The 27,429-nt window shown below is 34.2% G+C and overlaps 1 protein-coding gene across 5 annotated transcripts in view; it reads left to right on the top strand.

Moving 5' to 3' along the window:
- The window catches only part of STXBP5L (syntaxin binding protein 5L), a 459,224-nt gene that overhangs the window by 244,069 nt on the left and 187,726 nt on the right, over window positions 1-27,429 (top strand). For all 5 annotated transcript variants that reach the window (XM_059163941.1, XM_059163939.1, XM_059163940.1 and 2 more), the window contains exons 10-12: window positions 13,285-13,363; window positions 21,966-22,120; window positions 27,270-27,342. In XM_059163941.1, the coding sequence (XP_059019924.1) occupies window positions 13,285-13,363; window positions 21,966-22,120; window positions 27,270-27,342 (307 nt within the window). The remainder of the gene's footprint in view (window positions 1-13,284; window positions 13,364-21,965; window positions 22,121-27,269; window positions 27,343-27,429) is intronic.

The following is a 27,429-nucleotide window of genomic DNA, read 5'->3' as shown; positions in this document are numbered from 1 at the left end:
ATATCTTCTCCCATTCAATAAGTTGCCTTGTCATTTTGTTGGTGGTTTCCTTAAATGTACAGAAGCCTTTTATTTTGGTGTGGTCTCAATAATCTATTTTTGTTTTGTTTCTCTTACCTACAGAGACATACCTAGAAAAATGTTGGTAAAGCCAACATCAAAGAGATAACTGCCTGGATTTTCTTCTAGGAGTTTTATGGTTTTAGGTCTCACATGTAGGACTTTAGTCCATTTTGAGTTTATTTTGTTTATGGCATGAGAAAATGATACACTTTTATTCTTTTATATACAGCTGTTCAGTTTTTCTAACATTGTTTTTGGAGACTGTCTTTTTCCTATTGGATATTCTTGTCTCCTTTGTCATAGATTAATGGACCATATAAGCACGATCCATTTCTGTTTTATATCTGGGCTTCCTATTCTGTTTGATTGGACTGTGTGTCTGTTTTTGTGACAGTACCAGACTGTTTTGATTACTACAACTTTGTAATAAATCTTGAAATCTGGAATTGTGATACATCCAGCTTTGTTCTTCTTTCTCAAGATTACTTTGGCAATTCAGGACCTTTTGTGGTTTGACAAATTTTAGGATTGTTTGTTCTAGTTTTGTGAAAAATGCTGCTGGAATTTTGATAGGAATCATTGAATTTGTCAGTTGCTTTGGGTGGTAAGGACATTTTAATGCTACTCTTTCAATCCATGAGCATGAAATATATTTACATTTGTTTCTGTCATCTTTAATTTCTTTCATCATGTTTTGTAGTTTTCAGAGCAGGCCTTTCACCTCATTGGTTACATTTATCCTTAGGTATTTCATCCTTTTCAGTCTAAGTGGAATCATATGTATGTATGTATGTATGTATTATTATTTATTTATCTTTCTGCTACTTCATGATTTGTGTATAGAAATGCAACAGATATTTGTATATTAATTGTGTACCCTGCAACATTACTTAATTCATTTATTACTTCTAATATTTTTTTGGTGGAGGTTTAGAATTTTCTGTCATGACATCTGCAAAGTGACGATTTTACTTCTCCCTTCCCAGTTTGGATGGCTTTTATTGCTTCTTCTTGTCTGATTGCTGCAGCTAAGGACCTCCTCTACTATGTTAAAAAGTGGCAGGGGTAGACGGCCTTGTCTTGTTCCTGATCTTAGAGGAAAAGCTCTCAGTTCTTCACCATTGAGTATGATGTTAGTTGTGGTTTTTGTTATATATCTATTTTGTAATGTTAAGGTATATTCCTACTAAACTCATTTTGTTAAAGGTTTTCATTGTGAATTTATGTTGAAACTTATCAAATACTTTTTGTGCATCTATTGAGATGATCATATCATATTTATCCTTCGTTTTGTAAATGTGATATATCACATTGAGTGATTTGCAAATGTTGAACCATTTTTGCATCCCTGGAATAAATTCCACTTGATTATGGTGAGTAATCCTTTTAATATATCATTGAATGTAGTTTGCTAATATTTTGTTGAGGAGTTTTGCATCTGTGTTCATCAGGGATCTTGCCCCATAGTTTTCTTTTTTGTAGTGTCTTTGTCTGGTTTTATTATCAGAATATGGCTGACATTATAGAATGTATTTAGAAGCTTTCCTTTCTTATCTCCCTTTTGGAATAGTTTGAGAAGAATAGATATTACCTCTTCCTCAAATGTTTGGTAGAATTCATCTGTGACTCAATCTGGATGTAGACTTTTGTTTACTGAAAGTTTTTTGATTTCCCATTGAATTTTATTACTAGTAATTGATCTGTTTAGATTTTTATTTCTTTCTGATTCAGTTTTTTAAGTTTCTATGTTTCTAGGAATTTATTCATTTCTTCAAGTTTGTCCAGTTTATTGACATATAATTTTTGTGGTAGTTTCCTATAATCCTCTGTATTTCTTCAATTTCAGCTGTTACTTCTCCTCTTTAATTTCTGATTTTATTTATTTGGATCTACCTTTTTTTGGTTTTGATGAGTCTAACTAAAGGTTTATCAATTTTTTTTTTTTTACCTTTCAAAGAAACAGCTTTCAGTATCATTGATTGTTCTGTTGATTTTTTAGTTTTATTTCATTTATTTCTGCTATCTTTATTATTCTCTTCCTTTTACTAACTTTGGGCTTTGTTCTTAAATTCTAGTCCATTTAGGTGTAGGATTAGATTGTTTATTGAGATTATTTTTGTTTCTTCTTTTTTTTTTTTTTTATAAACATATATTTTTATCCCCAGGGGTACAGGTCTGTGAATCACCAGGTTTACACACTTCACAGCACTCACCAAAGCACATACCTTCCCCAATGTCCATAATCCCACCCCCTTCTCCCTAAGCCCCTCCCCCCAGCAACCCTCAGTTTGTTTTGTGAGATTAAGAGTCACTTATGGTTTGTCTCCCTCCCTATCCCATCTTGTTTCATTTATTCTTCTCCTACCCACTTAAGCCCCCATGTTGCATCACCACTTCCTCATATCAGGGAGATCATATGATAGTTGTCTTTCTCTGCTTGACTTATTTCGCTAAGCATGATACGCTCTAGTTCCATCCATGTTGTCGCAAATGGCAAGATTTCATTTCTTTTGATGGCTGCATAGTATTCCATTGTGTATATATACCACATCTTCTTGATCCATTCATCTGTTGATGGACATCTAGGTTCTTTCCATAGTTTGGCTATTGTAGACATTGCTGCTATAAACATTCGAGTGCATGTGCCCCTTTGGATCACTACATTTGTATCTTTAGGGTAAATACCCAATAGTGCAATTGCTGGGTCATAGGGCAGTTCTATTTTCAACATTTTGAGGAACCTCCATGCTGTTTTCCAGAGAGGTTGCACCAGCTTGCATTCCCACCAACAGTGTAGGAGGGTTCCCCTTTCTCCGCATCCTCGCCAGCATCTGTCATTTCCTGACTTGTTGATTTTAGCCATTCTGACTGATGTGAGGTGATATCTCATTGTGGTTTTGATTTGTATTTCCCTGATGCCGAGTGATATGGAGCACTCTTTCATGTGTCTGTTGGCCATCTGGATGTCTTCTTTGCAGAAATGTCTGTTCATGTCCTCTGCCCATTTCTTGATTGGATTATTTGTTCTTTGGGTGTTGAGTTTGCTAAGTTCTTTATAGATTCTGGACACTAGTCCTTTATCTGATATGTCGTTTGCAAATATCTTCTCCCATTCTGTCAGTTGTCTTTTGATTTTGTTAACTGTTTCCTTTGCTGTGCAAAAGCTTTTGATCTTGATGAAATCCCAATAGTCCATTTTTTCCTTTGCTTCCCTTGCCTTTTGCGTCACGAGGGGAGAATTCGAGAGATAAATGACACCATAAGACGAAACAACATTAGAATAATTGGAATTCCAGAAGAAGAAGAAAGAGAGAGGGGAGCAGAAGGTATACTGGAGAGAATTATTGGGGAGAATTTCCCCAATATGGCAAAGGGAATGAGCATCAAAATTCAGGAGGTTCAGAGAACGCCCCTCAAAATCAATAAGAATAGGCCCACACCCCGTCACCTAATAGTAAAATTTACAAGTCTCAGTGACAAAGAGAAAATCCTGAAAGCAGCCCGGGAAAAGAGGTCTGTAACATACAATGGTAAAAATATTAGATTGGCAGCTGACTTATCCACAGAGACCTGGCAGGCCAGAAAGAGCTGGCATGATATTTTCAGAGCACTAAACGAGAAAAACATGCAGCCAAGAATACTATATCCAGCTAGGCTATCATTGAAAATAGAAGGAGAGATTAAAAGCTTCCAGGACAAACAAAAACTGAAAGAATTTGCAAATACCAAACCAGCTCTACAGGAAATATTGAAAGGGGTCCTCTAAGCAAAGAGAGAGCCTACAAGTGGTAGATCAGAAAGGAACAGAGACCATATACAGTAACAGTCACCTTACAGGCAATACAATGGCACTAAATTCATATCTCTCAATAGTTACCCTGAATGTGAATGGGCTAAATGCCCCTGTCAAAAGACGCAGGGTATCAGAATGGATAAAAAAACAAAACCCATCTATATGTTGCCTCCAAGAAACTCATTTTAAGCCCGAAGACACCTCCAGATTTAAAGTGAGGGGGTGGAAAAGAATTTACCATGCTAATGGACATCAGAAGAAAGCAGGAGTGGCAATCCTTATATCAGATCAATTAGATTTTAAGCCAAAGACTATAATAAGAGATGAGGAAGGACACTATATCATACTCAAAGGGTCTGTTCAACAAGAAGATTTAACAATTTTAAATATCTATGCCCCCAACGTGGGAGCAGCCAACTATATAAACCAATTAATAACAAAATCAAAGAAACACATCAACAATAATACAATAATAGTAGGGGACTTTAACACTCCCCTCACTGAAATGGACAGGTCATCCAAGCAAAAGATCAGCAAGGAAATAAAGGCCTTAAACGACACACTGGACCAGATGGACATCACGGATATATTCAGAATATTTCATCCCAAAGCAACAGAATACACATTCTTCTCTAGTGCACATGGAACATTCTCCAGAATAGATCACATCCTTGGTCCTAAATCAGGACTCAACCGGTATCAAAAGATTGGGATCACTGCCTGCATATTTTCAGACCACAATGCTCTAAAGCTAGAACTCAACCACAAAAGGAAGTTTGGAAAGAACCCAAATACATGGAGACTAAATAGTATCCTTCTAAAGAATGAATGGGTCAACCGGGAAATTAAAGAAGAATTGAAAAAAATCATGGAAACAAATGATAATGAAAATACAACGGTTCAAAATCTGTGGGATACAACAAAGGCAGTCCTGAGAGGAAAATATATAGCGGTACAAGCCTTTCTCAAGAAACAAGAAAGGTCTCAGGTACACAACCTAACCCTACACCTAAAGGAGCTGGAGAAAGAACAAGAAAGAAACCCTAAGCCCAGCAGGAGAAGAGAAATCATAAAGATCAGAGCAGAAATCAATGAAATAGAAACCAAAAAAACAATAGAACAAATCAACGAAACTAGGAGCTGGTTCTTTGAAAGAATTAATAAAATTGATAAACCCCTGGCCCGACTTATCAAAAAGAAAAGAGAAAGGACCCAAATAAATAAAATCATGAATGAAAGAGGAGAGATCACAACTAACACCAAAGAAATACAAACTATTATAAGAACATACTATGAGCAACTCTACGGCAATAAATTTGACAATCTGGAAGAAATGGATGCATTCCTAGAAACATATAAACTACCACAACTGAACCAGGAAGAAATAGAAAGCCTGAACAGACCCATAACCAGTAAGGAGATTGAAACAGTCATTAAAAATCTCCAAACAAACAAAAGCCCAGGGCCAGACGGCTTCCCGGGGGAATTCTACCAAACATTTAAAGAAGAACTAATTCCTATTCTCCTGAAACTGTTCCAAAAAATAGAAATGGAAGGAAAACTTCCAAACTCATTTTATGAGGCCAGCATCACCTTGATCCCAAAACCAGACAAGGATCCCACCAAAAAAGAGAGCTATAGACCGATATCCTTGATGAACACAGATGCGAAAATACTCAACAAAATACTAGCCAATAGGATTCAACAGTACATTAAAAAGATCATTCACCACGACCAAGTGGGATTTATTCCAGGGCTGCAAGTTTGGTTCAACATCCGCAAATCAGTCAATGCGATACAACACATCAATAAAAGAAAGAACAAGAACCATATGATACTCTCAATAGATGCTGAAAAAGCATTTGACAAAGTACAGCATCCCTTCCTGATCAAAACTCTTCAAAGTGTAGGGATAGAGGGCACATACCTCAATATCATCAAAGCCATCTATGAAAAACCCACCGCAAATATCATTCTCAATGGAGAAAAACTGAAAGCTTTTCCGCTAAGGTCAGGAACACGGCTGGGATGTCCATTATCACCACTGCTATTCAACATTGTACTAGAGGTCCTAGCCTCAGCAATCAGACAACAAAAGGAAATTAAAGGCATCCAAATCGGCAAGGAAGAAGTCAAACTATCACTCTTCGCAGATGATATGATACTATATGTGGAAAACCCAAAAGACTCCACTCCAAAACTGCTAGAACTTATACAGGAATTCAGTAAAGTGTCAGGATATAAAATCAATGCACAAAAATCAGTTGCATTTCTCTACACCAACAGCAAGACAGAAGAAAGAGAAATTAAGGCGTCAATCCCATTTACAATTGCATCCAAAACCATAAGATACCTAGGAATAAACCTAACCAAAGAGACACAGAATCTGTACTCAGAAAACTATTTTTGTTTCTTGAGGTAGGCCTGTATTGCTCTAAATTTCCCACTTAGAACTATTCTCACTGCATCAAAGATTTGAACCACTGTGTTTTCATTTTTTTTTCCTCTACTTTTTTTTTTTAAGAGTGAGTAAGCATGAGTGGGAGGTAGGAGCAAAGGGAGAGGGAGATAGAATCCCCAACAGGCTCCATTCCCAACCAGCACAAAGCCCACTGTGAGGGTCCATCTCACAACCCTGAGATCATGACCTGAGCCAAAATCAAGACTATGATGCCTAACAAGCTGAGCCACCCTGATGCTCCCATGTATTAATTTTCTATTTGATTTCTTCATTAACCCATTGGCTGTTAGTAGCATATTGGTAGCCTACTTGGGTTTGGGTTTTTCCTTTTTTTTCCTTATGATTATCTTGTGGTTTCATACTATTGTGGTCAAAAAGGATGTTTGATATGATTTCAATAATCTTAAATTTATTGAGACTTGTCTTGTGGTCTAACATGTGATCTATCCTAGAGAATGTTTCATGTACACTTGAACAGAATGTGTATTCTGTTGTTTTGGGATGGAATGTTCTGCATAGTTCTGTTAAGTATTTTAAAGACATCATTTCCTTACTGTTTTTCTGCCTAATCTATCCATTGGTATTAGGTAGTGGTTATAGACCTTTACTATTATTGTATTAATGTCAATTTCTCCTTTTTTTATGTATTTGGGTGCTCTAATATTGACTATATAGATATTTACAATTGTTTTGGCTCTTGTATTAACCACTTTATCATTGCATAGTCCCCTTCTTTGTCTCTTTTGTTAAGTTTTTTTTTTAGTCTGTTTTGTTAGATAAAAGTTTTTTTACCCCCCTCTTTTTTTTCACTTTCCTTTGCATCATCTTTTTCCATCTTTTCACTTTAAATCTGTATATGTATTTAGGTTTGAAATGAGTCTTTTGTAGGCAACATACAGATGGGTTGATCTTATATTTTTATTTATTCTACCACCCTGTGTCTTTTGATAAGGGCATTACACCATTTATATGCAAAGTAATTATTGATAGGTATCTACAGTTGCCATTTTGTCAATTGTTTTCTGTTAGTTTTTATAGTTCTCTGTTCCTTTCTTTTTCTCTTCTTTGTAACTGATATCTTTCTTTAATGTTACGGTTGGTTTTCTTTCTCTTTATTTCTTGTATATGTATTATAGGTTTTTGGTTTGTGGTTACCATGAGTTTCATATCTAACATTCTAAGTATATTAAAGTGAATATTAATTTGATGGTCACTTAAGTGTGAATATATTCTAAAATAACTTTATGTTATTTCTCCCTTCACATTTTATGTATGTTTTCTCATAATTACATCTTTTTATTTTCTGTACCCCTTCACTAATTTCTTAGATATAATTAACTGCATTTTTTTTCATTTAACCTTCAAACTAGCTTTATAAGTGATTGCTCTATTACCTTTACTATATATTTGCTTTTACTCATGACATTTTTTTTCTTTTGTGATTTTCTTACTTCTAGTTATAGCCTTTCCTTTTCCACTAAAAGAAGTTCCTTTAACATTCATTGTAAGACCAGTTCAGTGGTGATGACCCTTTAACTTTTCTTTGGGTAATCCTTTATTTCTCCTTCAATTCTGCATCATAACTTTGCTGGAAAGAGTATTCTTGGTTGTAGATTTCTTTTCTTTTCAGCTCTTTGAATATGTCATGCTGCTTTATTCTGGCCTGCAAAGTTTCTGTTGAAAAATCACTTGATAGCTTTTTGGGGCTTCCTTTGTACATAACTAGTTGCTTCTCTCTTGCAGCTTTTAAGATTCTATCTTTATTCTTTCTTTTTCCTTTTTTTATTTCAATTTTTAATTTAAATTCTAGTTCATTAACATACATGGTAAAATTGGTTCCAGGTGTAGAATTTAATGATTCATCACTTACATATAATACTCAGTGCTCATCACAAGTGCTCTCCTTAATACCTATCACCCATTTAGCCCATCTGTCACCTGCCTCCCTCCATCAACCTTGTTTGTTTTCTATAGTTAAGAGTCTCTTATGGTTTGCTTCCCCTACTCTGTTCATCTGTTTTGTTTCTCAAATTTCACATATGAGTGAAAACATATGTTATTTATCTTTCTCTGACTTCTTTTGCTTAGCATAATACATTCTTACTCCATCCCAGTCATTGCAAATGGCAAGATTTCACTCTTTGTGATGGCTGAGTAATATTCTGGTGTGTGTGTGTGTGTGTGTGTGTGTATTTGTGTGTGTGTTTGGTCAACGGACACTTGGGCTCTTTCCATAATTTGGATATTGTTGATACTGCTGCTATTATAAGCATCAGAGTGCATGTGTCCCTTTGAATTAGTATTTTTGTGTCTTTTGGGTGAATACGAAATAGGTCATAGGGTAGTTCTATTTTTAACTTTCTGAGGAAAATCCATATTGTTTTCCACAGTGGCTGCATCAGTTTGTATTACCACCAACAGTGTAAGAGGATTCTAATATTTCCACATCCTTGCCATCATCTGTTGTTTCCTGTATTGTTAACATTCTGACAGGTGCGAAGTGATATCTCCCTGTGGTTTTGATTTTCATTTATTTGATGATAAGTGATGTTGAGCACCTTTTCATATGTTAGCCATCTGTCTGTCTTCTTTGGAAAATGTCTATTAATTTCTTCTGCCCATTTCTTAACTGGGTTGTTTGTTTTTTGGGTGTTGAGTTTGATAAGTTCTTTATACATTTTGGATACTAACCCTTTATCAGATAATGTCATTTGCAAATATCTTCTCCCATTCTGTAGAATGTCTTTTAGTTTTGTTGATTATTTCTTTTACTGTGCAGAAGCCTTTTATTTTCATATGGTCCCAATAATTCATTTTTGCTTTTGTTTCCCTTGCCTTCAAAGACATGTCTGGTAAGAAGTTGCTATAGTCAAAGCCAAAGAGGTTGCTGCCTTTGTTCTCCTGTAGGATTTTGATGGTTTCCTCTCTCACTTTTAGGTCTTTAGCTTTATCTTTAATCTTGTACATTTTAATTATTATGTTTCATGGTGTGGATGTCCTTAGATTAATCTTGTTTGGACCTCTGCTTCCTGAGCCTGGATGTCTGTTTCCTTCCCCAGGTTATTGAAGTTTTCAGCTATTTTTTTTTTTTTTAAATAAGTTTTGGGCCCCTTTCTCTCCCTTATCCTTCTGAGATACATATAATGAGGATGTTTGTTTGGTTGATGTTGTCCAAGGTAGTCCTTAACCTATCCTCATTTTTTACAGTGTTTTTTCTTTTTTGCTGTTCAGGTTGGGTGCTTTCCATTACCTTGTCTTTCAGATTACTTCTGCACCTTCTAAAATCCACTGTTGATTCCCTCTGTTGGATTTGCTACTTCAGTTATGGTATTCTTCAACTCTAATGATGGTTTTTTGTATATTTAATCTCATGTTAAACTTCTCACTGAATTCATCTACTCTTCTCTCATTGAGCATCTTTATTACCATTACTTTTGAACTCTATCAGGTAGGTTGCTTATCTTTGTTTCATTTAGTTCTTTTTCTGAGATTTTATCTTCTTTCATTTGGAACATACTCTTCTGTCTCCTCTTAACTTGACTTTTTTGTTTCTGTGAGTTAGGTGCAACAGCTATTTCTTCTAGATTTGAAGGAATGATCTTGTGTTTTGTCATCCCCTGGTAGACTGCGCCTGGTGACTTCAGTTGGCTCGCTGGAGCTGTGGCTGTTGTGTATTATAAGTCCTAGTGCATTATGTACTGGGAACTCTCTGGTTGTATGGCTGAAACTGAAATGGGTGTAGGCCAGTGTGGTCCTAGGGCTCTCCACACAAGAATGCCCTGTCAGGACAGCTGTAGTGGGTGTAAGCTGTGTTGGGGGTTGGAATCCTGGGACTTTAGGCAGAGTCTACCCTGGCAGGATGGCTGAAGTTAAAGTGGGTACAAGCTGGGATGTCCTAGGACTCTCCACACAGAGAACACCCAAGCAAGATAGTTAAGCCTGAAGTGGGTGCTGGATGTGGTGGGAGGTGGGGGCATCCTGGGGCTCTCCATACATAGTGTGCCCTGGCAGGATGGCTAAAGCTAAAGTTGGTGCAAGCTAGGGTGTCCCAGAGTGATTTCATGCAGGGGAAACGCTGGTGGGGAGGCTGGAACTGAGGCAGAAATATGAGCCAGAGGTTCCCAGTGTGCTCCATGCAGAGGAAGCCCTGGTGGAGAAGCTGGAGCCAAAGTGCGCATAGACAAGAGGTTTCTGGAGTGCTCCATTCAAGGGGTGCCTAGTAAATTGTCTGGAGTCAACATTATGTGGGCCCGGAATGTTCTGGAGTGCCTTGTCCATGTGTTAGTTTGGCAAAAGCTTGATCTGTAGTAAGCACTGAGCAGGAGTGTTCCAGTGTCCACTGCACTGGGGCTGTCTTGGCGCGATGGTTGGTGCTGGTGGGAGTTAGGGGCCCAGGGATATTGAGGTGTCAGGCTAGCTAAGGTGCCTGGATCATGGCTCTTGTTCATGCTATCAAGGTGGAGAGGAGAATGTAAATCATGTTGCTTACCAGCCAGAAGAAAGTTTCAGCAGCTCCCTCACCATCTGATGAAGTTCTAGGGGTTGACCTTTTATATGGTAGTTACTCTTAAACTGTGGCACTTTTTTTCTGTGGCACAGGCCATCAAGGTCTGGTATGGGCTAGGGGCCCAAGTCTTGCTGAGGTGGGAGGTCAGCTATGGTACCTCAACCCTGCTCCCATCTTTGCTCTCATGGTGGAGGGGGGATCATAAACAGTGTTGTTCCCCAGTCCCACTAGCCTTAAGAGACTTCCAGCTCCTCTCCCTTTTAGCTGGTTCCTTTATATCCTAGTTGCCCTTTTAAACCATGGATTTTTTCTACACCCCAGGACAGATGAGTCTGCTCATGGTCCGTTAGTCCTGTCCATCCACACTGTAGTTCAGTGTTGGTGTTAGAGATTCCCCTTTTCACTATGTCTCCCTCTCTTGTGCTTTCTCTTTTTGGTCTCCATCTTTCCTTGTGCAGAAGCTGTTCAATTGGCTCTCAGTTCTTCTTCAGGAGGAATTGCTCTATTAGTCGGTATAGACTTGGTATGTCTATGGAGAGGGTGAGTTCAGGGACTTCCTATGTCACCGTCTTGGACCATAACTCCCAAGTTCTATCTTTTAATGCTTAATCTAGCTTCTAGAAAGTTATCTGCAGAAATATGTAAAATTTTCTGTTATGAAGTGAAACCATAATATTCTTAACTCCTACTTCATGTACTCCTACTATTCTCAATACTTCAAGTCTATCACTTATTTGTTTAGGATACCTTATATTATAAGGTTTATATATGCTTTGCTTAAACTAGTAAATTTTAAGTTTCTTGGTGGTCAGTTATTTCTTTTTACCATGCCATTTAGTATAGTATTTTGAACATAAAGAGTATCAATAAATGCAATATTTATAACAATTTTTTATAACATGACATATAAACATATTTCAATTATTGAAAATGAACATAATCAAAGTTGAAAACCTTCAGCCAAAAATTAACTATTGGAGTTAGAAATTAAAATAAATAATTAATTAATTTGAATATTATTCATTTTTACTGAAATCATTGCATAATACTAGTGTGTATCCATTGAAAAATTATAATTGGTTACACACACACACACACGTATAGATATAAAACAGCAAATATACTATCTTGATTTGATTTATGGCTTGGCGATTATTAGAGAAGAAATGGATGAAAAAGATATCAACTGAGGAGAATGAGTCTTTTTCTTTCCTGTGTTATTTCCTTCAGTTCTCTTTGTGCCCACATGTTACCCAACCAGGAATCACCAACCAGCTGTTTCTTATCCCTAAGACCACTGTTCAGAGTCCCTGAGCCAAAGTTCTATCTTTGTAAGGCATCATGATCTACATATAATGTCAGAAATTCCTTTTTATATATAATACAGATACTTTAAAAACAATTTTTACTGTGTGAATAATTATACCAATATTTTATTATTGATTACTTCTTTAGTTGATGTAGGGTAAAAGAAAGAGAAAGCAAATTCAGAAAGCATGCCATGGAGCAGATAAAGTATGTTATATGTTGATACCCTGCCCTTTAACAAATTAAACAAAGTTATTTTGACATCCTATTTGGATTATGACTGTGCCATTCTGAAGCTATCCTGAAAAATTTAAACTTAAATGTACATAAGCATTTATCTACATAATAGGTATCTGTGTCTATAAACAGTTGTGGCTATACAAGAATAAATAAGGGTACTTATTAAAATAAAAAACATATCTCAAAAACTTTAATTTTAACAAAATGAGACATAGAAGTATAGGCAAAATCACAACTGGAAAGACATTATATGCAGAAATAGCTTTACTTCAATTTTCTACTCTTTTTGATCATTTTTCAAAATCCGTGAAGTCTAAACAACATAACATTTCCCTACAAGAAAATATTTTTATGCAAATATATGAAATATATTTGAAATATACAATCTGTGTTCATTGTCTAATGGGCTTTCCGTTAAACGAATTTGATGAAAATGCAATGATTTTGATAGTCTATTATAAGTTTTAAATGGAAAATCTTTTTACATGCGAAAAGGGTTTGCTTGTATTATAGACCATATATAATGGCCCTAGTATGGATTTTCATAATTTTGTATTTCATTATGCAGAGAAGTATGTATGTGTATGTGTCTTTAATTCTAAAGTAATCTTAAGACTTAAATAATTAAAATAACTATATGAGGCTAGATTTATTCATGGAGAATATGGAACAATTAGATATGGTAAGTTTACAAATAATTTTATTGCTTATATAGCAGTCAATTGTTAAGATTCAACAGGTTGTTTACAAATTCAACAAATATGTTAGAATGCATAGAATTCTATTTATCCTATTATGGAAAACACATTAATTACCTTATTTTTTCTTTATATTCTTTTAGTCATATTTTTGGAATTTTCATGGATGTATAGAATTTAAATATGATTTAACAAATCATTTTTCTTTCTTTAGGTAAAAGTCAAAGAGAAGGAAGAAAATCTGAATCTTGTAAACCAATCCTAAAAGTAGAATACAAGACTTGTAGAAACAGGTATGCATTTTTTATTTTGGGTGATATGGGAATATATATAAGAAACAGAGACAAAAATGAACTTTACTGATTATGTATTATTTAAAGTTCCATATAATTATGTAAGTATATTAATTGGCTAAATCCTCTTCACTGATAATAGCAACTTTTTTATTAATATGAGTATCTGTGATATTATGATGAATATCTAATTATTTTAACTTTCTATGACTATTCAGATGAATATTATGTACACTAAATTTAACAATGTCAGATTTTTGGGCCATGTACATTATAAGTAGCAATCATTCAGTATTATTAAGCAGAAGCATAACTACTGGTACTGCGTGTGAAAGAATTAAATACATAACCAAGTCTCTGTACTTCATGATTTTACATTCTGAACTTGGAAAGATTATAGTTAGTTGGAAAAATAAAGAGTTATATCAATTAGCTTAATATAATAGTACTAAATTTTAAGATATAGAAAATTAAATTGAATAATAATATATAATAAAATGTTATATATATATATATAGCAAGCTTATCCTATAAATCAAGAATTTTTTTTACTTATAATAATTATTAATGGCAATATTCTCATCCAGAATTACCGTAATTACAAATCTTGCCTAAACCTTAATTTTATTTTAACTCTAAATTGGGTAATTCTACTTTATATTACTTACATGTTCACGTGGAATGTATTCTCAGTATTATAGATGTATGACACCTGCTCTTTGAAAGATTTAATAGTATAAAAATATGGCCATTTTTAATGAGTTACCTTATATATATAAACTATAATATATGGTATATATTTTGTATATAAATATACTTAACGTATATATTTTTACAATAGTATATATATATATATATATATATATACATATATGTGTGTACATACACACCTGATAGATCAATAACTCCTTAGTCCAGTAGAATGTTACTAAACATAAGTAGTAAAAATGACCACAGTTTTGTACTACTATAATTAAAGTATTAAAACATTTTAAATTTAATTATTATGGATGGAAATATTTTACATATATATTATATATACATATATGTGTATATTAATGTGGAAACATTTTCTATATATACATATATTATTATTATTATGTACACATATTATTAGTTATTGCTACTTACTACACACTGTGCAACTTGTTTGGTGTACTAAAATGAAAGAGAATACTGCTTGCTTTTGAATCTGTTTTGGTCTAGTAGAAGAAGTAAGGTCATAACCTAGTAGTTTCTGTGTAACATGTGAGGTGCTTTTATAGAGATATGCTATGAGAGCACAACAAAAGGATACCTAACCCAGCCTAGAGAGTGAGTGGGGGAGAGAATGGTGAAGAGAGATCAGTAAATTTCTTCTTGGGAAAGGGGATAACTGAGATGGGTCTTAAGGGATAATAGGATTGACACACAGAGTAAGAAAAGGGTGAAGGTAAAGAGAAGGTACTTTAGGAATCAGGGATTGAAGTCACGACAGTGTAACATAATTATTAAGATCTGTGGCATATGGGGCAAGACAGCTATGTGACTTTGAAATTTTTAATTAACTCTTTTAAATTTTAATTTCCTCATTAATTATACCTATCTCATTGTGACGTTTGTGAAGAATATGTGAAATTATGCATAAAGTGTGTAATGTCATAAGTTTAATGAGTGATACAGAGTGGGTTTCTTGATAAAAATAAGTTATCAAAAACAAAAAAAGAAGTTACTATTGTTGTCATCAAAACCATGACATTTCACATTGTTAAAGTTATTCTACTGATACTAATTTAATGAGTTATTCTAGTAATTAGTAACCCAATTTTGTGTAGAAATAATTCTTCAGATTTCTAATGTGAAATAATTATATATTATTGATTATAATTATTGTCATCCCACTTACTGTGCACCTTAGTACATTGTGTATGTATGTTGTGATTACTACTGTATTAGAAAAGTCACCTTTACAAGCAGTGGTTCCACAGTTCAGTACACAAAGAGACTAAACAGCAGAGGAGCACCAAAACTGAGTACTAAAAGATACTCTGACAGTAAAATGGGCCATACCCCAAAAGTGACAATAAGTAGATATATCTCTGCTTCATCTAGTACACAGTAGAAACTTTGTGAAGTCAAAAATTGGGATGCCTGTGGCAGGAGCAAGAACTTTAAGAAGAGTTCTACTAAATATGCTGCAGCAATAGGGTCTCAAAGGGTTGCATAGGTAGTGGATGCAAGGGGTATGTTCTGCTTAATTCATATTAGATCAACCATTCACAAAATGGCTTTACATTTCTAGGGATAAAGAACCATTCTGCTTAAGAATCATTGGTCCCCAGTCACCTCTCTGCTTAATTAATTTATTCTATTCAAAAAAAGGAATAATGATCTCTCTACCTGCTACCACTAACATTTTCAAGTTCTCTGTAATTAATAAAAATTACTTTTTGCTTGTCTTTTAATCCCTTTCTATCATGGCCACCTATTGGTAGATTTCATGTGTAAAGTTCTCTAAGCCTTAGTATATCCATCTGTTAAGTAAGAATGATAGTAGTTTTCTCATTGGGATATTATAAGGATTCAATACAATAACACAAGTAAATTTCTTCACACAATACCCGGAATATCATAAATATTCAGCAAATGTTGTTTTAGTATGTACTACATTATGTTGCATGGTTTATTGCTTAATCTTGTTGCCTTCACTGAGAAAAGAATTTAATGCTTTTTCTATATTTATTTTACAAATTATACAGTAAAATACTTTTTTCTTTTGGTGTACAATACTGTGAATTTTAACACATGTATAGATGCCTGAAATCACCACCACATAAGAATACAGAACATTTCCATACCCCCAAAATTCTCTCCTTTTGTCCTTAGACTCGTACTTTTCTCTCTGCTTCTAACCCCTGACAACCATTGATCTGTTCCTTGTCACTATAGTTTTGTCTTTTTAAGATGTCATATAAATAGTTATATATTACATAACATTTTGATCCTATCTTCTTTCATTCAACATAATGCCTTTGGGATTTATCCAAGGTATTGTTAATAATCTTTAATTTCGGGGTGCTTGGGTGGCTCAGTCAGTTAAATGCCTGCGTTCAGCTCAGGTCATGATCTCAGGGTCCTGGGATGGAGTCCTGTATTGGGCTCCCTACTCAGCGGGGAGCCTGCTTCTTCTCTCTCTGATATTCCCCCTGCTTGTGCTCTCTGGCTCTCTCTGTCAAATAAATAAAATCTTTTAAAAAATAATTTTTAATTTTTATTAATATTTTCTTTATGTATGAAGACATTGTTAATTATATAGGCAGTTATTTTTTGGTAGTAATCCATCTGATCAGTCTACCAGGATACATTTGTAGTAAATAGTAAAGGTCAGTTTAGTATGGTATAGTATTTATCAAATTGTGTCCCTTTGATCACTAACTGTATTCATGGAAAATTAGGAATCTATAATCAAATACATTTGAGAGAGCTAAGATATTCTGGGTTATATGAAAGTAAATTGGATTCTTTACTGTATAGCTTTTTAGAATCTTTGCTATATGGCCTGAAATATAAAATTTCCAAAGGGAGATATGGTTTGTTAGTGTTTGTCAAATTTGAAATTAAAAACTATTTTTCAGGGACACCTGGGTGGCTCAGTTGGTTAGGTGTCTGCCTTCAGTTCAGGTCATGATCCCAGGGTCATAGGATCAGGCCCCACATCAGGCTCCCTGCTTAGGATCCTGCTTCTCCTTCTTCTGCTCTCCCTGCTTGTGCTCTCTCTCTCTCTCTCTGTCATATAAAAAAATAAAAAAAAGAGAGCTATAGACCAATATCCTTGATGAACACAGATGCGAAAATACTCAACAAAATACTAGCCAATAGGATTCAAGAGTACATTAAAAAGATTATTCACCACGACCAAGTGGGATTTATTCCAGGGCTGCAAGTTTGGTTCAACATCCGCAAATCAGTCAATGTGATACAACACATCAATAAAAGAAAGAACAAGAACCATATGATACTCTCAATAGATGCTGAAAAAGCATTTGACAAAGTACAGCATCCCTTCCTGATCAAAACTCTTCAAAGTGTAGGGATAGAGGGCACATACCTCAATATCATCAAAGCCATCTATGAAAAACCCACCGCAAATATCATTCTCAATGGAGAAAAACTGAAAGTTTTTCCGCTAAGGTCAGGAACACGGCAGGGATGTCCATTATCACCACTGCTATTCAACATAGTACTAGAGGTCCTAGCCTCAGCAATCAGACAACAAAAGGAAATTAAAGGCATCCAAATCGGCAAAGAAGAAGTCAAATTATCACTCTTCGCAGATGATATGATACTATATGTGGAAAACCCAAAAGACTCCACTCCAAAACTTCTAGAACTTATACAGGAATTCAGTAAAGTGTCAGGATATAAAATCAATGCACAGAAATCAGTTGCATTTCTCTACACCAACAGCAAGACAGAAGAAAGAGAAATTAAGGAGTCAATCCCATTTACAATTGCACCCAAAACCATAAGATACCTAGGAATAAACCTAACCAAAGAGGCACAGAATCTATACTCAGAAAACTATAAAGTACTCATGAAAGAAATTGAGGAAGACACAAAGGAATGGAAAAATGTTCCATGCTCCTGGATTGGAAGAATAAATATTGTGAAAATGTCTATGCTACCTAAAGCAATCTACACATTTAATGCAATTCCTATCAAAGTACCATCCATCTTTTTCAAAGAAATGGAACAAATAATTCTAAGATTTACATGGAACCAGAAAAGACCTCGAATAGCCAAGGGGATATTGAAAAAGAAAGCCAACGTTGGTGGCATCACAACTCCGGACTTCAAGCTCTATTACAAAGCTGTCATCATCAAGACAGCATGGTACTGGCACAAAAACAGACACATAGATCAATGGAACAGAATAGAGAGCCCAGAAATAGACCCTCAACTCTACAGTCAACTAATCTTCGACAAAGCAGGAAAGAATGTCCAATGGAAAAAAGACAGCCTCTTCAATAAATGGTGCTGGGAAAATTGGACAGCCACATGCAGAAAAATGAAATTGGACCATTTCCTTACACCACACACAAAAATAGACTCAAAATGGATGAAGGACCTCAATGTGCGAAAGGAATCCATCAAAATCCTTGAGGAGAACACAGGCAGCAACCTCTTCGACCTCAGCCGCAGCAACATCTTCCTAGGAACAACGCCAAAGGCAAGGGAAGCAAGGGCAAAAATGAACTATTGGGATTTCATCAAGATCAAAAGCTTTTTCACAGCAAAGGAAACAGTTAACAAAATCAAAAGACAACTGACAGAATGGGAGAAGATATTTGCAAACGACATATCAGATAAAGGACTAGTGTCCAGAATCTATAAAGAACTTAGCAAACTCAACACCCAAAGAACAAATAATCCAATCAAGAAATGGGCAGAGGACATGAACAGACATTTCTGCAAAGAAGACATCCAGATGGCCAACAGACACATGAAAGAGTGCTCCATATCACTCGGCATCAGGGAAATACAAATCAAAACCACAATGAGATATCACCTCACACCAGTCAGAATGGCTGAAATCAACAAGTCAGGAAATGACAGAGGCTGGCGAGGATGCGGAGAAAGGGGAACCCTCCTACACTGTTGGTGGGAATGCAAGCTGGTGCAGCCACTCTGGAAAACAGCATGGAGATTCCTCAAAATGTTGAAAATAGAACTGCCCTATGACCCAGCAATTGCACTATTGGGTATTTACCCTAAAGATACAAACGTAGTGATCCAAAGGGGTACGTGCACCCGAATGTTTATAGCAGCAATGTCCACAATAGCCAAACTATGGAAAGAACCTAGATGTCCATCAACAGATGAATGGATCAAGAAGATGTGGTATATATACACAATGGAATACTATGCAGCCATCAAAAGAAATGAAATCTTGCCATTTGCGTCAACATGGATGGAACTAGAGCATATCATGCTTAGCGAAATAAGTCAAGCAGAGAAAGACAACTATCATATGATATCCCTGATATGAGGAAGTGGTGGTGCAACGTGGGGGCTTAAGTGGGTAGGAGAAGAATAAATGAAACAAGATGGGATTGGGAGGGAGACAAACCATAAGTGACTCTTAATCTCACAAAACAAACTAAGGGTTGCTGGGGGGAGGGGGGTTGGGAGAATGGGGTGGGATTATGGACATTGGGGAGGGTATGTGCTTTGGTGAGTGCTGTGAAGTGTGTAAACCTGGTGATTCACAGACCTGTACCCCTGGGGATAAAAATATATGTTTATAAAATATAAAAAATTAATAATTCAAAAAAAATAAAACCTTTAAAAAAAAAACTTTTTTTCATTATATTTTTAAAGTTATATTCCACAGTTTTAGAAACATTAGACTAGGAGTAAAAAACATGTACTTTGGAGTCTGGATTTCATTTTTTATCCTTCTATTCCATAGCTGCTTGCCTCTAAACAACTTCACCTGTATTAATCTCAGACTCATCTGCTTTGGAGTCTGGATTTCATTTTTTATCCTTCCATTCCATAGCTGCTTGCCTCTAAACAACTTCACCTGTATTAATCTCAGACTCATCTGCTAATGGCAGTACTTTTTAGGAGAATAGGCTTTGAAATCTGTTTAGGAGAATAGGCTTTGAAATCTGACAGATATGTTTTCTTTTGGGCTTTTCTGCTTAGTTGTTATTTAACCTCATTAATAAAATGAGGATTATACTTATGAGAATTTAATGTGATAATTAAGTATCTAATGCAATTATAGATGAGTGATTTCCTGAGGAATTAACTTTTTGTTCAGTCATTCAGTAGCTTACAGGGAAGTGCATATATATCGGTAATTAACTTCAGACCCAGTGTTTTCTGATGCATTCATAATAAAAGCAGAAAAGGTTTTGCTTTCTTCCAATATAACAAGGACATCTTTTCCATTGTGCTTACCAAAAAAAGGAAGAATAAATTGCTTCTTATCCTATATTTGGATACTGGGAGATGAGATTAACTTTACCCCCCTTTTACATGGAAAAAATAGATACTTATGACCTTACTAACACTTGGAGCAGATAGTTAGTTCAATATGTATGAAAAGATAATATATTTTCTAAGTCATGACATTTGTTGTAAAACAAAGCAACACAAAAATGTGCAAGAACACTTACTAATTTCATTAGAAATGACTTTTAAATCTGGAGAAGTATTAATAATATAAGCATTTATTTTATAGGAAAAAACTTGCTGCTTAGAACCACCATTACTAGGTTGGTAATTTAGTACACCAAATTACTGAAGCAAGACTAACTCACATCAACTAATATAGGACTCAAGGAAAATAAATTTTTTGTATTTTTTGTATTTAGCTTACAACTCAAATATTTATGTTAAAATATTAAGTTAGAATTATAAATAAAAATCAGTATACACATTTTATATGTAGATTTTAATGGAAACTTTTTTTAAAAGCTCTTTTTGTTCTTGTTATATAGCCACCCTAATAATATTAGCAAATGCCCCATTGGTAATGTTGAGTACCATGTACAGTATGAAATGAATGAGAAAAGGAATTATAGAGTGATTTTTAGAATCTTGAATTCTTAGAATTTAGAATTAAAATCTCTTAGAATTAGACTCAGAATTAGAATTTAGAATCTTAAGAATTTTAGAATTTTTTAGGTTCTTTAGTGAATAGATAAAAATGAATTATTTAGAGAAGCATATATTCTCAAAGAATTTGGTAAAACAATTGTCTGGTTCTTTTAAAAAAACTTTTAGAGAGTATTTTCAGTTTGATATTTACTTATTTAAAATATTACATTAACATATTTTATTTTATATACATAAACTAGAGATATAGTATTAATTTAAGAAAAGTGAAAAATTATGACCCTATTTTATAACTTTCTAACAACTAGTATTTTATAGTAATCTCAGCCCTACTCAATTTATCTAACTGTATCTTGCAACTAACAGAACCTAGAAAGTTTGATGTTAGTTTTAGCAGCTAGATAGAACTGGCTGATCAAGAAAAAATTGGGAAAAACATATTTTTTGTTCTTAGATTTCTCCATCTTTTTATCATAACCCTTTTCTCACAGAAACTCCATTACATAGAATTTTTATGTTACCTTCTACCACTCTGGGCTTGCTATTATCACATTTAATTTTATATTGAAATTTGCCTCTTTTATCCCTTAGGAATTTTGGACCCCGCATGCCAATGGTTAATATGATAAATTAACGTAGCTTAATATAATGGTAGTGATATGGAGTTTGGAGAATCAACTAATACGTGTAGAGATGTCTTTTTGAGTCTTTGAGCACCTCTGTTTCCTCCCAACTTCTCTACCTTTTCCCCAACACACCTCATCACCTTTAGACTGATTCATTAGTAATTTTAATGGTGAGAATTTACAACTAGAAAAAGGGAAATGGTAGAATAGGAAATTATTTGGGTGAGACATTTTGGACTAAGAAAGATATTTGCTGTCAAATTGTATTGTGTATAATCCTTACCAAATTTACTCTTCATTAGTTCAGTCTTATGATATTGTATCATCTTAAAGGACTTTTCAATCTCATTAACATTTTTTCTATGCAGTGAACCATTCATAATATTTTCTGGTGGACTGTCTTATGACAAAGCTTGCAGAAGACCAAGTTTAACCATCATGCATGGAAAAGCAATTACAGTGCTTGAAATGGATCATCCTATTGTCGAATTTCTTACTTTATGTGAAACACCCTATCCAAATGGTAAGTAACAAATATTAAACTATTAATGTTGAAAATCATTCTTGAAGTAAGTTCCTAATAAAATTAAGCTTAAATATTTTTAGTTTTGGCAGCTGACATCCACTGTGGTACAACACTGTGAGCTACAGGTGCTGGAGCAGGTTCCGCAATTGTACCTACTTGACAAACTGGAAGTAAGACAAATGTAGTACAGCAGTGCTGGAGTTTCAGGTTCTTATATCAGGTAAGTGCTTTAAACTTTGATAAGGATGGTGGAAGCTGAGCTGGGAGGGTCCGATAGGGGTCCAGGGTGAAATCACTTTGGGAATCTGAGGTCTCCTAATAGCCTCTCCTAGACCAGCTCCACCCATCCCATTCCAACACTAATCAAAGTTAAAGCACTTACCTGATATCAGTGATCTATAACTCTGGTGGTAGTGCATCTGTTTCACATCTGGCTTTGCTTCAGATGCAACTGCAGCACCTCTGATTACTCTAGGATTGCTGATGTGTGGTTAGTGATTTATGTCTTTGAGAATAATTAGAAGAGTTTTCCAGAGGAGAGATGCAACCTAAATATAAAGACTTTTTTGTAAACATAAAAACTAAACTTATGTGCAAACTATATAATGAAACATAATAATAATGAAATCTTTTAGTAATAGAATCTAAAAATTGAGAAGGCTGAAACATAAAATATGAGTTTATGATTAAAACAACATGTTATGTGTGTATTAAAACAATGTAGTATGCATAGTATGTATGTGTGTGTTTGTGTTTGTGTGTGTGTGTGTGTGTGTGTGTGTGTGTGTATAACTACAATTTTAAGAGGGAACGTGTATAAGAGAAAGAACACTAGACTTGGAGGCACAGTATTTGGTTTTGTGATTTAGCTATGTCATTCACGAGCTAGGTGACCTTGGGTAAGTCATTTTACTTTTATGAGTTAGGTTTATCATTTTTAGAAAGAGAATAATAATATTAACCCCACATGATTATTGGAAGGCCAAAATGAGCATACTCTAACTATGAAGATCTATAAGTTGTTTTATTACAACTGTATTAATTGGCTTTAAATTCTTTAGTTTCATATTTAAAGATGCGATAAATTGATATGAAATAACAATGTGGCATTTTATTTCCAAAGTTGCTGGGACAGACAAGTTACCTGTGCTGTTAATTAATCAACAAATATTTATTGGATGCTTCTATGGCCTCAGTACTACAAGGGCTTATTGAGAATACAGATGAAGTATGAAACCGGTCTCTGATATCAAATCACATAAAATCTAGTTGGATGAAGGAGATAATTATGACTTAAGTTTAAAAAATTTAAGTGCTGAGTTATATGATTCAGAGTTTACATAATGTACTAACTTATAGGTAGTAAAATAGTCAATAGCTGAAATATTCTTGCAAAGCTTCATGGAAAAAGTAGGCTTTAGATAGACTTTGAAGAATGATTTGGCACTTGAAAAGGATATTGAGTAAAGATTTAGAACTTGTTAAGTTTTACTAGAGTGAGATCAACTTAGAGAAAAAAGTGAAAGCCTTTTAGAGGTATTTGGAAATAGAAGAATTTTGAGAAAATATTAACATGAAAGAAAGCAACGTCTTTAGTAAAATTTGCCAAAAAGGAGTTTATGGGTTTGAATAGACACTGAAATCTTAAATTCCAGATTCCAACTTAGAGGTTTCTGTGACAGTGTTCATTAAAATGATCAAGATCTGTAACACAGGGCTGCCTGTAGGAATGAAAAGAGGAAACCCACTGAATTTGGTCACCAATTAGGTTTAGAGAGTGACATGATAGATGAGTCAAAGAGAACATATTTTAAGAATAGTGGTTTCAGGGGTATCTGGGTGGCTCAATCAGTTAAGCCCCTGCCTTCAGCTCAGGTCATGATCCAGTGGTCTGGGATTGAGCCTGCTTCTCTCTCCTTCTGCCCCTCCCTCCCCCACCGCCATCTCACTCCTGCTTGCTCACTATCTCTCAAATGAATAAATAAATTTTAAAAAAAGAACAGTGGTTTCATATGCAATAATAACAGTTTTTGGAAAGAGAAAAAGATGTCTGATTATAAGTCAATAGAGTTGCTTGGACAGCAGATAAAGAGAAAGAAAAGGTCTTTAATATTTATTTATGAATTATAAGAATATAGGTGTTCTTTGGAGTTATGAGAATGAATGATAAAGGAATAAAGAACAAACAAAAGACCAAAAGCTGAATTTAGGAAAACACCTCCTATAAAAAGAGCTTGGAGAAAAATGTATGTGCCGGAAATAGAGGATGATAGTGTTTGATCTCTGTAACCACGTATTTTTATGTGTGTGTGTATATATAAGTTTCTACACATCAGTAGAGATGTTAGGATAATTTCTAATAATATTAAGTAAATTATGAATTTATTGTAACTATGTCTAATCACTTCCAAGCTACAAAAATGTCTTTGTTTTTCAGAGTAGTGATAATGAGGATGGAATTTTTATTTATCAGGAGCTAAGAGAAATACTTTAACTTTACTCATAAAATATAAACGTAGTTCACTATTTCTGGCTAAAACAATAATACATGAAAGTGACAGAGAAGACCCTACAATCACTGCCCTTCTAGAAGCGACTATTTCTAAGTTTATGTATTCGCCCCAAAAGTTTATGCATATATCTATGTGTACTTATCTATGTATACATTATCCCTTTTTTGTACAAATGAGAATATATTCTATGTTATTCCATATTATGTTGTTTTTCACTTAACAGTATATTTTGAGTATGATTCCATAATGGAACTTTATTCTTCTTTACAGCCACGTAGTGATAAATCTTACACATATGTTATACAAAATAAATCTATAAATTTTTAATATTAATAAATTGTTTATGACATTTGACAAATCAACTTGTTTTTTCAAAGAACACAAATGTCTCTTATCTCAAGGGGTATTCCCTAGAGTACCTAAGCAACCATACTCAGAATTTTTCAATTTTACATTTACATTTAACTAAATCTGGTCTTTTACAAGTGTCATAAATAATGCATTTCTCTTCAGAGAAATAGTAATTATGATGGAACCTTTTACCTGTTGGGGCTAAAGTTAAAAGACTGAGTCTGCTCAAAAATAGACCAATCTAATAAGGAAGTGATACTATTGGCATCTACTGAGCGTGTAGTCTGTCAGGCTTTGCATTAAACATCTTCATATACATCTAATATTCATAAAAGTCTAAGGTAGCTATTATTTTGCCATATCAATGGGTAAAGAAATGGAATTAATTTAATTGAGTTAATGAATTTCCCTAAGATCAAACTATTAATAAATAATAGAAAGAAAATTGAACCTAATACTGACTCCTAAAGAAATCTTTTTATACAGAGATTACTGCAGTATAGCAAGTACTTCTACAAAGGTGAAACTTTTGCTACCATTATTATTTGAAAAGAATCAATAATAATCTAAAACAGATGTATCTATCTAAAGTGACAAAACAGCTGTAACTACCTAAAATGATTGTGAATTTTGCTTATTCATGCCAATGTCTCAGTATTGTATTTTTTGGAATTTGCTTCCCAATGATTGCCCTAGAGAGAAGACAAAGAAAAAAAGTAATAGTATGGAACTCCAGTGTCTTTCAACTGAAAAACAAACCAACCAACCAAAACAAAACAAAACAAAACAAAAAGCCCAAACCCTAAAAACCCTAAATTCATAAATACTAAAATAATGTTGAAAACTTAAAACAGCTCTAAGAGAAAAGGGAGAAGTTTGAGACAGATTGAGTGGCTAACTGTATGAAGACTATATATTGTCATATAGACATACACCCAAACAAGGGTATACTCCTCAGTTTTGGGTTTCTGTTTCTAGCTTTTTCTTGTAGCATGTGACTTCTAAATATGAGTAAGTTCTATAGCCTCTCAAGGTTGTCTATAGGTTCTATAGCCTCTCAAGATGATAAAGACCTGTGAAGGGCTGTGAAGGCCATCTTTTCCAGTTTCTCACCTAAGACTTGAATACTCTCAATAAAATTCCTACCAAATGATTGTTGAGTTTAGGATTAAATACTCTTAAAGTAACTAGTAGAAACTGCTGGAATAATGAAAACACATGAGAATTTAGAATCATAAGGCTTGAGTTAAAGTTCCACCTTTTTAGTTAACTAACTTTGTAAATTTGTGCTAATCTCATAACCTCTTTGGACTTCAGTTTTCTCTATGAAATGAAAAATAGTAATACCTGTTCTAGCTATAGAGAATCAAATATCATGATATAAGATGTTTTTATAAATACTTTTTCCTTAAATTGAGAACACTTTAACTGTGCCTTTCCTTTATAAGTCTCTATTATAGATGGAAAGCAGTGTCTTCCCTGACCACAATAACTAAATCAGTGCTCTCCCAAAAGTCATTTATTACAACATTACCTTTGATATTTCTTTTGATAGCTCACATTATTCTCTGAATTTATCTTATTTGTTTACTTCTTCATGGTTTGTATACATGCCTAGAATGTAAATTCCATGAGAGTAAGGACCTTGTCAATTTTATTTTCCATAAATCCTTTGTTCTGAGAATACTTGGTGGAGCATATTGGAAGGAAGAAGGGGGTTACAGTTTAGGAATTTGAAAATCCTAAACTATCCTGAGATTCCCTGGCTTTTTGAGGTATATACTCTTAGGGACATATCTTTAAGTACATGTTAAATCACATTGAATTGAAATTAAATTTTTTAGTATAAGGAGTGTTGCTCTCATAGGGATGTGAAAAATCTATCACAGCTCAGAAAGGCAGATTACTGTGTCCTTAGAACATCTCCTTGTACAAATGAAATCAGATCTAAACTAGAAGGTTATGGAAGAATAAGATAAATGTTTGTGAGAAAGAAATGACAGACTCTTCAAATAATCTACTATCACTGCCTCATGATTATTGAGAAATGTTTAACTCTGTGCCTATTCAACTTTTCATTTTCATACTCACTATAATCTTAAATACTAAGTCTGAGAAACATTATTTATTTAAAGTGCTCTTTGTTACTTATTACTTTGGCTCATATTTTGGTCTTCTGAAATCATTTAAATAACATTTGTAAGGAGATAAAGGAAATGAAAGTTCAGTGTTTTATATAATATGTAATATGAAAACTTCCACTTTTTATTTTTTACTTGTAGAATTTCAAGAACCTTATGCTGTTGTAGTACTTCTGGAGAAAGATCTCATTGTAGTTGATCTGACACAAAGCAAGTAAGTTATTCATTTACAGATTAATACTGTTTTTATACTCTATTCATTACATTTAAAATATAAGAAAATCTTATAGATAACTGACAG

This window comes from Mustela lutreola, chromosome 2 (genome assembly GCF_030435805.1).
Source record: "Mustela lutreola isolate mMusLut2 chromosome 2, mMusLut2.pri, whole genome shotgun sequence".
NCBI lineage: Eukaryota > Metazoa > Chordata > Mammalia > Carnivora > Mustelidae > Mustela > Mustela lutreola.
Note: the sequence above shows the minus strand (reverse complement) of the source record. Positions and strands in the feature narration are given on the sequence as shown.